This window comes from Solanum lycopersicum, chromosome 4 (genome assembly GCF_036512215.1).
Source record: "Solanum lycopersicum chromosome 4, SLM_r2.1".
NCBI classification, from domain to species: Eukaryota; Viridiplantae; Streptophyta; class Magnoliopsida; order Solanales; family Solanaceae; genus Solanum; species Solanum lycopersicum.
The window spans coordinates 64,073,174-64,089,370 of record NC_090803.1 but is presented as its reverse complement, the minus strand read 5'-3'; the positions used below and the strand labels follow the sequence as shown (position 1 = coordinate 64,089,370).

The window sequence follows — 16,197 nt, the reverse complement described above, 5'->3', positions numbered from 1 at the left end:
AAGAAGCCAATAACTTGATTATGTTAATGAATAAATCGGACCAATGAAGAAGTCAATAACTTGATTATATTAATCAATAAATCGAATCAATGGTCTAAGTTATTGAATATAATATTGAAATGTCAAGTTATTGCAAGTTATTGACTTCTTCATTTAATAGTCTACAAAAATATATTCAATCTAATTTGTTTATGTTTAGACGGGTTATTGACTTCTTCATTTATTAGCTCAATTCACGAAGAAAAACAAGAAGCAAGAGAACTAATTAAATTATGAATTCTGATAGATGTTTGGATTTTTTGATCCAACAACACATTGCTTGCAGTATAATACTCCCTTCGCCCAGAATTGTTTGTCATGGTTTCTATTTTAAGAGTCAAACTATAAAAAACTGATTAACATTTTAAGATGTATTTTTTCATCATATTAATAGGCAAAAAATTGTAATTTATAGTATTTTTCATGTAGTTTTGGAATACCTAATTTTTTGTTAAAATATCAAATTAATGTGATCTAATTTACCTTTAAAAATTAGTCAAATTAAATTTCGATAATCGCAACATGACAAATAATTTCGGACAGAGAGAGTATTAACCATTGGAACATTGTCCCCGTTCCCCTTCTTTCCCATGGGGGTTCTTCATTATCTCAAATTTCAAACAACATAGAACATTTTGATTAAAATTTGATAACTTAATTAAGTCTTCAATATAAGTAATTAAACTATTTCTAATACAATATTAATAATAAACTGTAAAGTAATTTTTATATGTCTTTTTTATAATCTGATATTTTGACATTATATTCAATATAATTTCATAAATGAAATAGAGATTCACCATCAGTTTAATTAATATATAAAATATTTCACAAAGAATTTAAAATATTAAAAAGTTATAGAGAACTCAAGAATACTACTGAATAGAACTGTCAATATGGGCTAAGCCCGTTGGGCGACTTGGCCTAATCCGGGATTTAATAGGGGTGGGCTAAAATTTTTAGAACCCGTTTAAGAAAAAAGTTTTTTAACTCCGCCTGAATAATCTGCTAATTTGTGGGGTTTGGGAAATATCGGTATGACCGGCTCATGGGACAATAAAAATTAATTAAAAAATATAATATAATATTAAAATTTAAAATTAAAAAGAGTTCAAACTCAAAATAATTACGTTAATATTTCTATTTAGATATTTCTACTTTTGTTGATAAAAAACTTAATAAATATAATATTAGATAATTTTATTTATGGATTTGATTAACAAGTAGTAATATTAACATCATTTAATATTGTTTTGTCGATATTTATGATAATATTTTTAAATTATAATTTATAATTTAATTTAATAATTATAAAAAAAATATAATTCTTAATAAGTGGGCTGACCCGACAAGCCTGTAGCCCACATACTTGTAGGTTGCACTGATTATTTTTCTGGCCCAATCAAACATGGGCTAGCCCGACCTGACCCATAAAATGTTAAAACATATATGAATTAGCCCGAATTGAATGGATTGATCCATATTAACAGCTATAATATTTGAGTATAGTTCCAAATAGGGTAAATGAAGAACTTCTAAAAATGAGTTATTAAATCCTTCTATATCTGCCTACAAATAAGGATAATCATTTAAGTTATAACAAGTAAATAAGCCAAAAGGCGAGTGATAAAAAAATAAAATAAGAGAGAGTGGCTAAAGTGTGAGCACTAGACATCCGAGAGAATGTTTTCGATACATAGAAACTATTTAAGATATACAATAATATCCATATAATACAATTTGATAGAAACTATTTATGATATACAATAATACCCCTATAATACAATTTGATATTTTGGCTTTAGATGTTCATTTTGAATATAGAAAAACTCTGTTTCACACTTCATACCTAAGTTGAACTTTAAAATATTTGTAATCATTCAAATTAACACACATAATTAACAAATAATAATAAATACTCAGAAAAAAAATTGGTCAAAAAACTACAAACAATAAATGTGTGTCTCTCTTGAAAGCAAATAATGTATACTATCATATTTTTTAGTACGCAATGAATTAGGTGAATCATAATATATCAAATTATAGGTAATAAGTGTCCTTTCAAAAGCCACCAATTTTGTATAATTTGAATTTAAAGTAAAACATTATGACCATGTTACGAGAGACTTATTTAAAGCTAAATATGAGAAACTTCGAACGTTCATAATTTTGGCTTTAGATATTCGTGTCGGGTATAGAAAAACTCTATTTCACGTTTCATACCTTATTTGAACTTATACCTATAATTACTCATTTGAACTAACACACATAATTTATTAAATCATAACAAACACCCACAAAAAATTTTGGTCAAAAACCTGCATGCAATCAATGTGTGCCTCTTGTGAAGGCAAACAATGTATACTACAATATCTTTCAATACATAATAAATTAGGTGAGTCATGACACATGAAATTGTAGATCAATGAGTTTTTTTTTTCTCCGAATGTCATCAATTTTGTAGCATTTAATGTTTAAAGTAAACCATAATGACTATTTTACCAGAGACTAGTCTAGTTATAGATAAAAGAAACTTTTAACGTTCATCATTTTGGCTTTAGATGTTTGTTTTGGGTTTAGAAAAATTCTATTTCACGTTCCATACCTAAATTGAACTTATAAATACCTATAATTACCCATTCGAACTAACACACATAACTTACTAAATTATAACAAACTTTTGATCAAAAAACTAGATGCAATCAATGTGCTCTTTTGAAGGCAAACAATTTATACTATCATATCTCATAGTACATAATGAATTAAGTGAGTCATGACATATGAAATCGTAGGTAAATGAGTTTTCTTTAAATGTCACATATTTTGTATCATTTAATGTTTAAAGTATAACATTATGATCATTTAATAAGAGACTAATGTAGTTATAAATTGACAAACTTTGAACGTTCATAATTTTGGCTTTATTTATTTGTTTCGGGTATATAAAAATTGTGTTTCATGGTTACATATCTCATTTGAACTTATAAATACATATAATTACCCATTCAAACTAACACATGTCATTTATTAAATCATAACAAACACGCAAAAAAAATTTGATAAAAAAGTTACATGCAATCAATGTCTGCCTTTCTTGAAAATAAACAATGTATACTATCAATCTTTTATCATGTAATGAATTAGGTGTGCCATGACATATGAAATTGTTGGTCAATGAGTTTTTTTCAAATGCCACCAATTTTGTATCATTTCATGTTTAAGTAAAGCATTATGGTCATCTTATCAGAGACTCATATAGTTGCAAATAAGAGAAACTCCGAATGTTCAAAATATGTTCATTTCAGGTATAGAAAAATTCTATTTCACGGTCAATACCTCATCTGAACTTATAAATACATATAATTACTCAAACTAACACACATAATTCATTAACTCAAAACAAACATCTACAAAAAGTTTGATAAAAAAACTATATGTAATCAATGTGTGTCTCTCCTGAAGGCAAATAATGTATATTACCATATCTTTTATTATGTAATAAGTTAAGTGAGTCATCACATATGAATTGTAGGTCAATAAATTTTCTTTCAAATATCATCAATTTTGTATCATTTAAAACATTATGACCATTTTTTACCGAAGACTAGTGTAGCTGTAAATAAGAGAAATTTCGAAAATTCATAATTTTGATTTTAGATGTAGTTTCGAGTATAGAAAAACACTATTTCAGAGTCCATACCTCATTTGAACTTATAAATACCTATAATTATCCATTCAAACTAACATATATAATTTATTAAATCATAACAAACACCCATAAAAAATTTTGGTCAAAAATCTATATGCAATCAATGTGTGCCTCTGTTGAAGGCAAACAATGTATACTACCATATATTTTAGTACCTAATGAATTAGGTGAACCATGACGTATGAAATTGTAGATCAATGAATTGTCTTTTGAGTGAAAAAGAATAAATATATCTCGAACTATTGTAAATGATATATAAATATACTTTGTCATACTTTTCGGACATTAGTGGCCCTGTTGCCAAAAAATTAGAGGATATATACCTTTTATAGTAACAGACATACACATGTTATAATCTTATTCATCGATCCCACATTTGTTAAATATTGAATCGACGAACAAGATTGCGCCACATGTCCTATTTAGTAATAGTTCAGAAGTATATTTATCTTTTTTTTCTCTTCTTTCAAATGCCAAACACTTTCAAAAGAATTATTAAAAAAACAAATTAACTTTTTAGTACTGACAAAAATACTTCTCCAATAATTTAGAAAAAAAACTTTTCCAAGATCACTTCCCAAAATAAGTAAAATTCATAAAGCTTACCCAAACAGACCATAACCCTCTGTTGAAAATTCCTGGAAAATAATTTCTTACCCTTTCCGCCTCCACTTCTCCATTCATCCGTGCAAGTCCTTTACGAACGATGCTACAAGAGTTGTAGAAGAGGAATGGGGAAAACTGAATATCTGCTGCAATTAGATCTGAATATTGAGGTACGAGTTGTTAATCCCCTGTTTTTTTTTATGGATCTGATTATTGAGGTGCGAGCATTGTAATGCTGATAGGTTTAGAAGTTAAACAATGAAATCTGATATGTTGATGAGTTTGATTGCAGTTGTGGAACTATTCAGGAGAAGCCATGAATTGATGGAATACTCAGCAGACTTTCAGCAAAAAAAACTTTACTTGTAGGAACAGGTAATGTAATCTCCGGTTTACGTAGTAATGTTCGGCAAATAGCATTTTCTGTCATAAATGTTGCTGAGGGTCTATTGGAAACAGTGTACATACACTCTATCCTCGGCAGATTGATATTTGGTTTGAGATGAGTGAAGTTCTGCTTAAATTTTTTTAACAATTTTATACCGTTTTCTGATTATGTTTTAACTAAGAATGGAGTTGCAACGTGAAAAGTTTCAACGATTAGTATGGATTTGTGGTTTCTGATTACACGACAAACTTTGAAATAGCTAATGGTTTTATGAAACATATCTAAGGTGTATTTCAAAGAGCAACCAAAATAGAAATAAAATTCATCTATAAAAGTATCTAAAAACAAATGATTTATAAAACTAAATAAGATATGTATGCCTAATAACGGCTACGTGTACGAGAAGGTTAGAGCTTTGATCTTGATTGAAAAATCTTCTATTTCTCTTGCACTTCACAATCTCTAAAACTAAGATGCCAAAGCTAAACACATTATGGGGAAGATCCTGTCTACTGCATATTCTGGGGAATGTAGCCACCATGTCAGAAAAAGAAAAATAACCAAAAACACCTATTGCGTTAAAAGAAGTGAGATGTTATACAAAGGTAATCTATTTGATATTAGAGATCCTTACTGTATCCCAACTACTTGGCCGATGTGTGCTCCCATCTCCTTTCCTGAAAAAATTCTAGCCAACGCAAAATTTGATATATTTGGATTTATTTCTATATCTAGCAAAACATAGCTTGCTTTAAGGTGTCTGTGGATAATTCGTAGTTGAGAATCTTGATGGACAATGGAGATACAATAAGCTACAAGCAATTGTATTTATGATGTTGAAATGCTTTGGCCAATCAAGTAATTTGCTCTTTGTTTGATCTATAAAAGAAGCTTTCTAATGAATCAGTTATTTTTGTGGACATGGCCTTGACTAGGTCTAGATGTACACATTATGACTAATATAACAAAGTTAGGCACATAATCATAGATCAACATCTTTTCTTACCCTCGAATGCAGCAACATAGAAGTGTCATAAGATTTCTCCGCATAAAAGTCCTTGAGAGTCCTTTCATGAACATTTCTTGTCCCTCTTCCAGTTCTAGGACTCCCTAGTTAATGGAAACAGTATATCAAGAGGACGTAGATTTTGCTGGGAAATGATCTATGTCAGAGCTCCCATAGGCACCACATAAGCTATATGTTGTATTAGGAGGTAAACTGAGGTAAAGCCAACTCTTGGTCTGATTCACGTACATGAGGCTTTGCATATAACCATTGCTAGTCAGGACTAGCCTTGATAAACACCAAACTGTTAATGAAATAAAAACTACAGAAAGTCTCCTCCTTATTGAAAACAAACTGAATTTTATAAATGCTGCTTTGGCTTGATGATGGCGCGTGATCCCCACTCCAATGTAAACCGTTCCATGGTCCTGAGTGACCTAATACACTTGTGCCATGTTTGACGACGGCCTGTCGGTATCCAGATTCCAGTAGGATCAGTGTGTAGAGTGCATTCCCCTGGAGTTGGATCACTGTTGTTCTTCTATGCTGAAAGGTTAACCTCCTTGCCAGTTTGAAAATTCTTGCCGTGCTTCATTTTAGACAAGAACGTATCAGTTGAAATATTGAAGCTCTGCTAGAGGATTTTTTTCTGGGTTGGCATCATTTGCATCCATTAGAGGAAGATTACCAAAATCTAAAAGTAGTGCAACTGGATTTTGGACTGGTCGTGAGGTGTTAGTGGACCATATAATTGCATTCTTGTCATTGAGAAGAGCAAGTATTCCCGGCTTGAAGATGTATTTATGAGTGGTTTTCCTCTGTTGACTTAATGGTCAGCATAGCAAGAATTTGCTTTTACCATATCCCAATATATTGCTTTGAGTAACCTCTGGGACTGAAAATTTCATCTTAAAGGTTCCGCCGGAGGAAACAATAGTTTCACCATTTGTGACGGAGTGATTTGTAGTGACTATATCTGTTGTAGTAGAAATCTTGTGCACAGAAGAGTTGAAAGTCAGTTGAAAAAGTAGGAAGAAACTAGCTTTCATCTATGATGCCTGAGCCTTTGTATTAGGTGTGAATGATCAAGGACAAGTTATCTCGTGTTGACCCCAAGTCTCACATAGAGTAATATCTAAGACAACTTGGCCAGGATTCAGATATTGAGGAAACCCAATTGTCAGACTAATAAATGTGGTTTCTGGTGTCCTTAGTAGCTGTATGCACTTCTTAAAGAAGAGAATAAATTGTCAAAGGTTTATACTATTTCTATGTGATAGTTGGTCACACAAGAACTTTTGAAGTTATATATCGAGGACCATGTCCAACTGCACTCTTACATTTATGCTTTGGAAGTCATCAAACTGCTCATTACAGTGATGAGCTTCTCTGTTGGGAGACAGTGATTTGCAGGAGCAGATTCAAGATTGAATTTTATGAATTTCCACGTATAATTACAAAAACCTCGACTTACTATACAGTCATAACTGAGTTCATCATCAAATATTTATTTATTTAATAGATTTCTCTTTTTTTTAAGACCTTTATTTAATAGATTTTTTATTATATATACATATATATAGGAGCTAGACAAAAGCTACTGGGTTTTCATGAATCCATATATTATATTGTGGATCAACCCCTGGTGATTTGGCACCGAGTTAACTTTGAATTGCACATGGATCAAATTGCATAAACAGTTCTTTTTGAGGGAAAGATCTTCAGTTTTTCCTTACCAACAGTTCTCTTTGAGGGAAAGATCTTCAGTTTTTTCTTACCAACAGTTCTCTTTGAGGGAATGATCTTCAGTTTTTTCTTACTTTTTTATCTGCTTAAAAACCCTTTGTATATGTGGCAGTACAATATCCTTTTTTATGGGTATATACTCCACACTAAATATGATTATTTGAACTCTATAACTTGAGTTTAAGTTTAATATACCGTTAGTCCTTTTTCTTTTATACTATTAGGGTATTTAGAAAGATATCTACTGGTAAGTTTTTCTTAAACACTAATCACTTTCCACATATAACAGTCATTTAATTTATTGTTTACTCCCATTATTTTCTTTACAGTAAGATGGTGAAAGAATCAAAAGCAGACATTGAAATATTCCTACTCTGATTGTCAATCAGAGATCCTAATTTTGACTATTCGGAGAATACCCGTAGAATGCCTCAAAGCTCATCGACAAAGAAGCACGACCAAGATCCGACGGACAGTACCGGACCCACCCTAAAATCACAGCGTACCAAAATGGTGAATACTTCCGATGACAGTGAAAAAAAGAGTTCTGATAAGAAGCTGAAAGAGCTTGAAGTTGGCGTTCCAATAGTGTATGGAAATGTTGCATTTTGGCTTGGTAAGAAGGCGAGCGAGTTCCAGTCTCATAAATGGACTATTTATGTTCGTGGTGCAACTAATGAGGATCTGGGTGTGGTGGTGAAACGTGTTGTTTTTCAATTGCACTCAAGTTTTAACAATCCTACAAGGGTTGTGGACAACCCTCCTTTTGAGTTATCAGAATCTGGATGGGGTGAATTTGAAATTGTGATGACCCTTCATTTCCACACTGATGTTTGCGATAAGCCATTACACTTATATCACCATTTAAAACTATATCCAGAGGATGAATCTGGGGCTCTATCCACTAAAAAACCTGTTGTAGTAGAGTCATATGATGAAATTGTGTTTGCGGAGCCTTCAGAGTCTTTTTTTGCCCGTGTACAGAACAATCCAGCAGTCAATGTGCCTAGACTACCTCCTGGCCTAAATTTGCCTCCTCCTGTACCTATAGAAGATGTTGATCAAAGGAAACGTGGCGACACCAAAGATCATCCTCTAAGTCAATGGTTCACAAATTTCTCTGAAGCAGATGAATTGTTAAAACTTACAGCAGCTCGGCAGCAGGTGCAAGGTCATATCGCAAGATTGAGAAGACAGTTGAGCACGGTAGATGGTCAGCATCAACAATTGAAGCCTGCCTCTGACCTGTGAATGTGTACCATCGTTATATCTACAGTTGTCCATCCAATTTTACTCTGCAGACAGCCCTGATGAAAGTGCTCGTCCAGTTCGTTCTTAAAATTGGGGTTGGGGAAGGGGATTACAATGCGAGGAATCAAACCCTCACCTACAAGATGAAAGCTCACATAGCCAACCAACTGAGCTACTAAGATTTCCCTTCCCGCTTTTCTTCTCCTTTTGCCTTTTTTTCTTCTTTGGTTATCTTTGACAGCATCACAAGAAGAGATGCAATAGATTCATTTCGTAATAGATTGATACTGAGGTTAGTCCATTGATGGTGTTCTGTTACCATAATGAATGTTTTTAAATACTATTTCTGAATGAAAGAAATTCATAATAGCTCAATGAGACGTAATCAAGTGGTATAATTTTTCTTGACATTCATGGCTTATGTTTCTCGAGATTGTCTTTACAACATTCTTTAAACATTTTGAGACTGACCAGAAACTTTTTTGATTCTAGAGGTACTACCTGACCACAAACATTTTGTGACTGACCACAAATTTCTTCCTTTCTAAAATTACCACCCATGTGCACACAAGTCAAAATAGTTGTATTTTTTTTTCACTCTACCGAGGATATATAGATGTGATTGTGAGTTCATTCTGTGATCCTGACTTGTCTGCCTCAAGTACCTCTCTTTCTGGGAAAAATCCTGGTTCTTTAGCTTCTGGCAGTCGACTCCCATGACTGTTACCCAACATCATAATGACAGAAGACATATTTGGCCTATCTTCAGGACATTGTTGCACGCATAATAGACCGACTTGGATTGACCTTAAAACTTGAGAAATATGGCAGGAACCAGCTAGTTGCTCATCAATTAGTTCCAAGGACCTATCTTCCTTGTAAAGCTTCCATGCCTGTTTTGAGATTATAATAAGTTCCATGTATTGTATAGAAAGAAAATGAGTTCTGTATGCCTAATAAAGACTAGTTAACTGTGCCTACATATCCGAGTAGGTTAAGGCTTTGATTTTGATCGAAAAAGCTTCTATTTTTCTTGCAACTCACAGTCTCTAAAACCAAGACGCCAAAGCTAAACACATCAGATTTTACGGAGAACATCCCTTCTACTGCATATTCTGGGGACATGTAGCCTCTGTGCCAGAAAGAAACAGCACACAAATCAAATTAAAGAAACGAGATGTTAAAGGAAAGTAGTACTTTGTTTGATATTAGAGATTCTTACTGTGTTCCAACCACATGGCTTGTGTTTGCTCCCATCTCATTCCCTGCAACACTTCTAGCCAACCCAAAGTCTGATATCTTTGGATTCATTTCCATATCTAGCAAAATATTGCTTGCTTTAAGGTCTCTATGGATAATACGTAGTCGAGAATCTTGATGGAGATACAGTAAGCCACGTGCTATTCCATTTATGATGTCAAAACGCTTTGGCCAATCAAGTAATTTGCTCTTTGTTTGATCTACAGATTAAGCTTTCTAGTGAATTAGCTGTTTTTGTGAACATAATTTTGCCTAGCTGTAGATGTACATGTTATGACTAATATAACAATGTTAAGTGTATTATTATAGCTTGTGTAGTAGGTGAGGAAACCAAACCAAATATGTATGAGTCCAAGCTTTTGTTAGACATGTATTCATAGATCAGCATCTTTTCTTCCCCTTGAATGCAGCAACCAAGAAGTCTCACAAGATTTCGATGCTGAAGCTTGGAAATATAGATAACTTCGTTCTTGAATTCATCAAGTCCTTGCTTGGAAGTCCTTGACAGTCTCTTCACAGCCACTTGCTGTCCCTCTTCCAGGACCCCCTACAAATGGCAACAGTATATCAAGAGAACATAGATTTTACAAAGACAACAATATTGTAGAATGAAGATCATGTCTAATACACTAATTTAAGCAAAAACTGGTTACTGTTTCCACCAAATTTCAGTGTATATACCTTGTAAACTGGTCCAAATCCACCCTCTCCAACCTTGTTGTTCACTGAAAAGTTATCTGTGGCTCTTGTTATTGTCGACAATTGGAATAGTGGAAGCTCAAATTCTTCTTTGAGTTTCAGTTTGTTCTTTTTCCAATTGTACAACAGCAGAATAAGGCCTAGCAGAAACATTGCCATCAATAGTGACAAACTCACTGCGAGTATCTTTGCCATCTTTCTTTTGGAACCTGCCTCAGATACTACAAGCAATTTTCATTATCAGAAACAACAAATCAAGACAGGCCACTATTGTTTGCATTGCATTGGAAGTTTCTTAAACACAAGTTCTTACCTAGTTCTGAAGAAGCCATCCTGATGTAGATGTCCTGCCCTCCAGATATCTTTTTGATGTCAATCAATTCCCCAAACCAAAACAAGCAACCTCTGCCTCCATTCCTTATATCTAGACTCGAATAAGCTGTGCAAGAGCAGTTCCTCGAGCATACTTGCCTACACTTATCGAGGGTCATGGTTGTATTGTACTGAGAGTACTTAGTATCTGGCAACTTAATCCCAGAATATTTCAGAAACACATGTTCCTTGTTGCAATCAAAAGGTTTCCTCCGAACACATCCATTTGACCAATCTCCCTTTTCCCATTGTTGTGGATATTTCTCGACAAACTTTTCTAAACAACTGCAAACAGGGGAATGATCTATGTCACAGCTCCCATAGGCACCACATACACTATACGCATCGCATGTATTAGGAGGTAAACTGAGGTAAAGCCAAGTCTTGGTCTGATTCACCCACATGAGTCCTTGTACATAACCACTGCTAGTCAGTACTAGCCTTGGTAACATCAAACTGTCTATGAAATAATAACTATAGGAAACCTCTTCCTTATTGAAAACATACTGAATTTTATAAATGCTGCTTTGGTTTGGTGGTGGCACGCGATCACCACTCCAACGTAAACCATTCCACGGTCCTGAACTACCCAATACACTTGTGCCACGTTTGACGACAGTCTGTGGATATCCAGTAGGATCAATGTGAAGAGTGATTTCCCCTGGAGTTGGATCACTTTCATTCTTCCATGCTGAAAGGTAAACATCTTGACCCGTTTGAAAATTCTTGCCAAGCTTCATATTAGGCAAGAACGTATCCGTTGGAAAATTGAAGCTCTGCCAGAGGAGTTTATCCGTGTTGTCATCATTTGCATCTTTTACAACAAGATTACCAGAATCTAAAAGCACTGCAACTGGATTTTGGACTGATCGCGACGTGTTTGTGGACCATATAGTTTCATTCTTGTCATTGAGAAGAGCGAGTATCCCCGGCTTGATGACCTTCAAAACAACTGAAGATGTATTGGTGAGTGGTTTCTCTCTATTGGCAACCCATACAACTGTTTGCATAGGAAGAATTTGCTTGTACCATATCCCGATATATCGATTTGAGGAACCACTGAGACTGAAAAATCCCATCTCAAAGGTTCCACCAGATGAAACAATAGTTTCACCATCAGTGATGTTGTGATTTGTAGTGATTACATTTGTTGTAGTAGAAATAATATTGGATATAAAAGAGTAGAAAGACAGTAGAAAAAGTAGGAATAAACTAGCTTCCATTTGTAATTCTTAAGCCTTTAAATGTTTGTGCCTATGAAAGTAAACTACATTCTATTTGATAAAATTTGACTATAACTTCTCTGTTATATATAAATGAAATTAGCCTACATGTCACGGAGTAGGGTACGTTTGGGAAGCTAGCAAACTATGTGTGGGATTTAATACAATAATCGACCTTGCTCTGGTACCAATTGTTAGAAAAGTCCCACCCAAACACTAGCTTATTATGCAATATAATTGAGTAAACCTAATTGTCAGAATAATTAATGTGGCTTAATTAGTCGTACATACCTCTTAAAGAAGAGAAGAAAATGTCAAAGTTTATATACTATAGTATTTTAGTGTAATAGTAGACCACTCAAGGACTTTTGAAGTTATATCGAGGACCATGTCAACCAACCCCACTCTTAAATTCATGCTTTGGAATTCATCAAACTGATCATTACAACGATGAGATTTCACTCATCGGAGATAGTGATTTTCAGAGACGTATTCAACATTAAGGAGTCGTTTGGTAGGAAGTATTAGGAGAAATAATTCAAGTATTATGTGTGGTATTATTTTGTACTATGTTTGGTAGGAATTTTGGGTGTGTATAATCAATCCAATGATTAGCCTTCATGGTATTAGAGGGTGTATAACTAATACCATGGGGTTAACTAGGTAAAGACAAAAATACCTGATCAAATCTTTGTCATTTTGTTTATTTTCTTGATTTTATATTTTATATTTATACTAATAAATTTATTTAAATAAATTAACTTACAAGTTTTATTATTTAGATATAATCTTTTGTTTCTAAAATATGAGTTATTTAATATTTTTATTATAAATAGAAAATATTATAATTCAACTAATATGCTAATGCATGTTGATGTATGAATTTAAGAACAATTCATAAGTCAAACATTGTCTCTTAACGGGAGGTCATTAAACACTACACAAATAGTCTAAAACAAGAGCGCATATATATATATATATATATATATAAAGATATCTCGAGTATAAAATAGTTTAGTTTATTTTGCTATATTTATATTTTATTTTTATTTTATTTTATTTCATGATAAAGATTTTTAAAAAAAAATTATTTATACAAAACAAAGTTCAATAAATTTTCTTTATAAATTATTATAGTTGTGTGATCTTTTGAGATATGAATTCCAATTATTAAGATGACAATTATTTATTCACAAATAATTTATGTGAGAAAATAGTGAACATGACAATAAAAAAAGATTTCTCCTAGCTAGTTAAAAATGCTATAAAAAAATAATATTGTTCGTCAATTATCACCTTAAACCAATTACATGAAATAGAAAATCTCATAATAACTAAAGAATATAATTGGAAAGAATATTTTTTGTAAAGTTATAAACATTACATAAAACTAGATAAAAAATAATAATCAATCACTTGATAAAAATAATTCATGCTATGCATTACCAAATTTTACATTATTAATCTCTATATTACTAATTCTTATATTATTGATCTTAAAAGATTCCTAAATGTTGTGAGATCATATCCTACAAATTACAATAACCTCAAATTAATAATAATGATAACTGGGTTAATCAAGATGTGGCCTCAATTAGACATGCATGACCAAGATACATAATTTTTCGTGCGACTCTATTCTTAATTTTCACGCACTTTGAGGAGTAGTGATTTGACAATTAAGATGAAGGGAATTAATGGAATCTAATGATATTCTAGCCTTAGAAGAAGTCGTTTCTCTCTATTAAAATGAGTTAAGTTAGAAATATTATGTTTAATTTCAAGCGTTTTGATTCGACAAAAAATTACTATATATAATATATGTATATCTAAGGTGATATATTTATTTGAATTTTCTAAATACAAAATTAAAAATTGACTTAGTGATTCAGTTGGTTCAACATTTATCTAGAGGTTTCATCATTTACTAGGTGTTCAACATTTACCTTAAGGTTCATGTTTAAAATTTGAGTCATTGCGCGCAAAGCTAGCTCAGATATGATGATTATGTTCTTTCCGTTCACTCTTACTTGTTACATTTGATTTGACACATTCATTAAGAAAATAATTAATGATATAAATATTTTGTCAAATTATTCTTAAAATGATTTGAAAAATAAGTATTTAATGCTGAGAATAAAATTTAGAGAAAAATTATTATCTTTTCTTGATATGTTAAAAAACAAATAAAAATAATAATAATTTTTTTGGAATAAATAAAAAAAAATGAATGGATGAAGTATATGATTGAAGTGTATATAAGAAGTAGACATGTGTGTTTGGTATTTTTGTTCTTCAAATTTTAACCACTTTAAGCCTTCAAAATACGACTCAACGTCCAAATTTACTTCAAACAAACTCAGCTCTATAACATCAGTAGTATATATCATAAAGAATGAACTTCAATCACCAATTTATTAAAATAACAATAAATTTAAGAAATTCATTTAGCATCCTTTTAACTTTTTCCCGTGTAAATATGGATTTCAATCATACAGGACTCTAACTAAAAAGGAGGTCAAAATTGGCTAAGTTTTAGTTATGTGTCTAAAATTTTGTACCAGTAAGTGCAGGTAAAAAATGACAAAAATTACCGTCATATATGCTTTAAACTTCTTCTTTTTTTTGGGCCAAATTAATTTTTTTTTTATTCTTCACATTTCAATACTCAAACGCACGATCAACGCCTAAATCTACTTTAAGTAAACTTGAATTTTAAACATAAATTTCATATACTATGATGAATCAACCCCAATCATTGATTTATCAAAATAACAACTATAACATATCCATTGTAATAATATACTATTGTGGGAGTGGAAGTTTAATTTATGTCTAAAACTATCCATTTGCATCTGTATAATCTCCTTTGTAATGATATACACTATTACAGAAATAGAATTATCATAATAATATGATTGAGCTTATAACTCTCTCACTTTTTCCCTTCTCTTTGTTCTCTATGATTCTATTAAGGTCCATCATATATCTCTAACAAGTTAATTAATCATTATTTTGAGCACTATATGGTTGCTTCGTCGATATATGGAATATTTCTTATGTATTTTGAGATATTTATCGGGGTTATCGCCTTTTTAAGGCGAGTGATTTTGAATTTTTGACTTTTTTATAAATAAAATTTTAAATTTAACAAGCTTTAACTTTTAATGACCTTAAAGGTTTGTGCAGGGCGAGTATCAAATGTTCAAAATCATCCCATTTTCATAATTATTGAATATATTTTCTAGATATATGCTATTATTATCTATACTTAGAACATATTATGTATCTTACCACTAATTTTTTTTGCTACTGGATACACTAAAATAGGGAGAGAGCTAAGCGAGATTCATTATGTATTCCAGATACATGTGAACAACAATATATACTTATTGTATATGTATGTATCTGATGTAATTAGCATGTAAGGCATCAAAATCTAGAAAGGTACGTAATATTATAAACTAAAATGTATCTAAATAATTAACTCGTAAACTAGAGGAATTTACGTAAATTTTTACCATCATAAATAAAGTGTTACGCCCATTCAAAGAAGAACAAAATAACATAACAATAATAATATACTTTATCTGTCTTATTTTATGTGATATTTTTTATTTTTTGAGAGTCAAACAGTTTAATTTTGACTGGACAGTTGCGTATTGAATTTTGAAATAAAATTTATATATTTGTAAACTACGTAAAGAGAACTATAAGTTACAATAATTGATAATTCAAAATATTAAAAGAAAACTTACTATTAAAAATAGACTTGTTTGAATCTCGAAATGCTAAAAGTGTCACGTTTGGAATGGAGGGAGTAATAATAAATGGAACCACATCACATACTATGATCAATTTTTCCTTCACCTCTTTCTTAGGTAATTGATCTTAGCTT

The 16,197-nt window shown here is 31.8% G+C and overlaps 2 protein-coding genes across 4 annotated transcripts; one reads left to right on the top strand and one right to left on the bottom strand.

Moving 5' to 3' along the window:
- The first annotated feature begins 4,297 nt into the window (after positions 1-4,297).
- LOC101248968 (transcription initiation factor TFIID subunit 14b) lies at positions 4,298-9,153 on the top strand. The gene is made up of 3 exons (XM_004238010.5): positions 4,298-4,524; positions 4,647-4,729; positions 7,824-9,153. Exon 3 carries the CDS (start codon positions 7,921-7,923, stop codon positions 8,743-8,745), a length of 825 nt encoding a protein of 274 aa, XP_004238058.1. The 5' UTR covers positions 4,298-4,524; positions 4,647-4,729; positions 7,824-7,920; the 3' UTR covers positions 8,746-9,153.
- LOC104647166 (G-type lectin S-receptor-like serine/threonine-protein kinase At4g27290) lies at positions 9,136-16,164 on the bottom strand. Of its 3 annotated transcripts, XM_069297402.1 has the most exons (7): positions 16,058-16,164; positions 11,018-12,028; positions 10,687-10,925; positions 10,342-10,552; positions 9,968-10,205; positions 9,727-9,877; positions 9,136-9,638 (listed from the first exon to the last, which is right to left on the bottom strand). In XM_069297402.1, exons 2-7 carry the CDS (start codon positions 11,814-11,816, stop codon positions 9,345-9,347), a joined length of 1,932 nt encoding a protein of 643 aa, XP_069153503.1. In that variant the 5' UTR covers positions 11,817-12,028; positions 16,058-16,164; the 3' UTR covers positions 9,136-9,344. The 3 variants fall into 3 exon arrangements, with proteins under 3 accessions (XP_069153503.1, XP_010320275.1, XP_010320276.1); XM_010321973.4 differs by lacking the exon at positions 16,058-16,164 and having other exon boundaries at positions 11,018-13,530; XM_010321974.4 differs by lacking the exon at positions 16,058-16,164 and having other exon boundaries at positions 9,790-9,877; positions 11,018-13,530.
- Between the last annotated feature and the right edge of the window lie 33 nt (positions 16,165-16,197).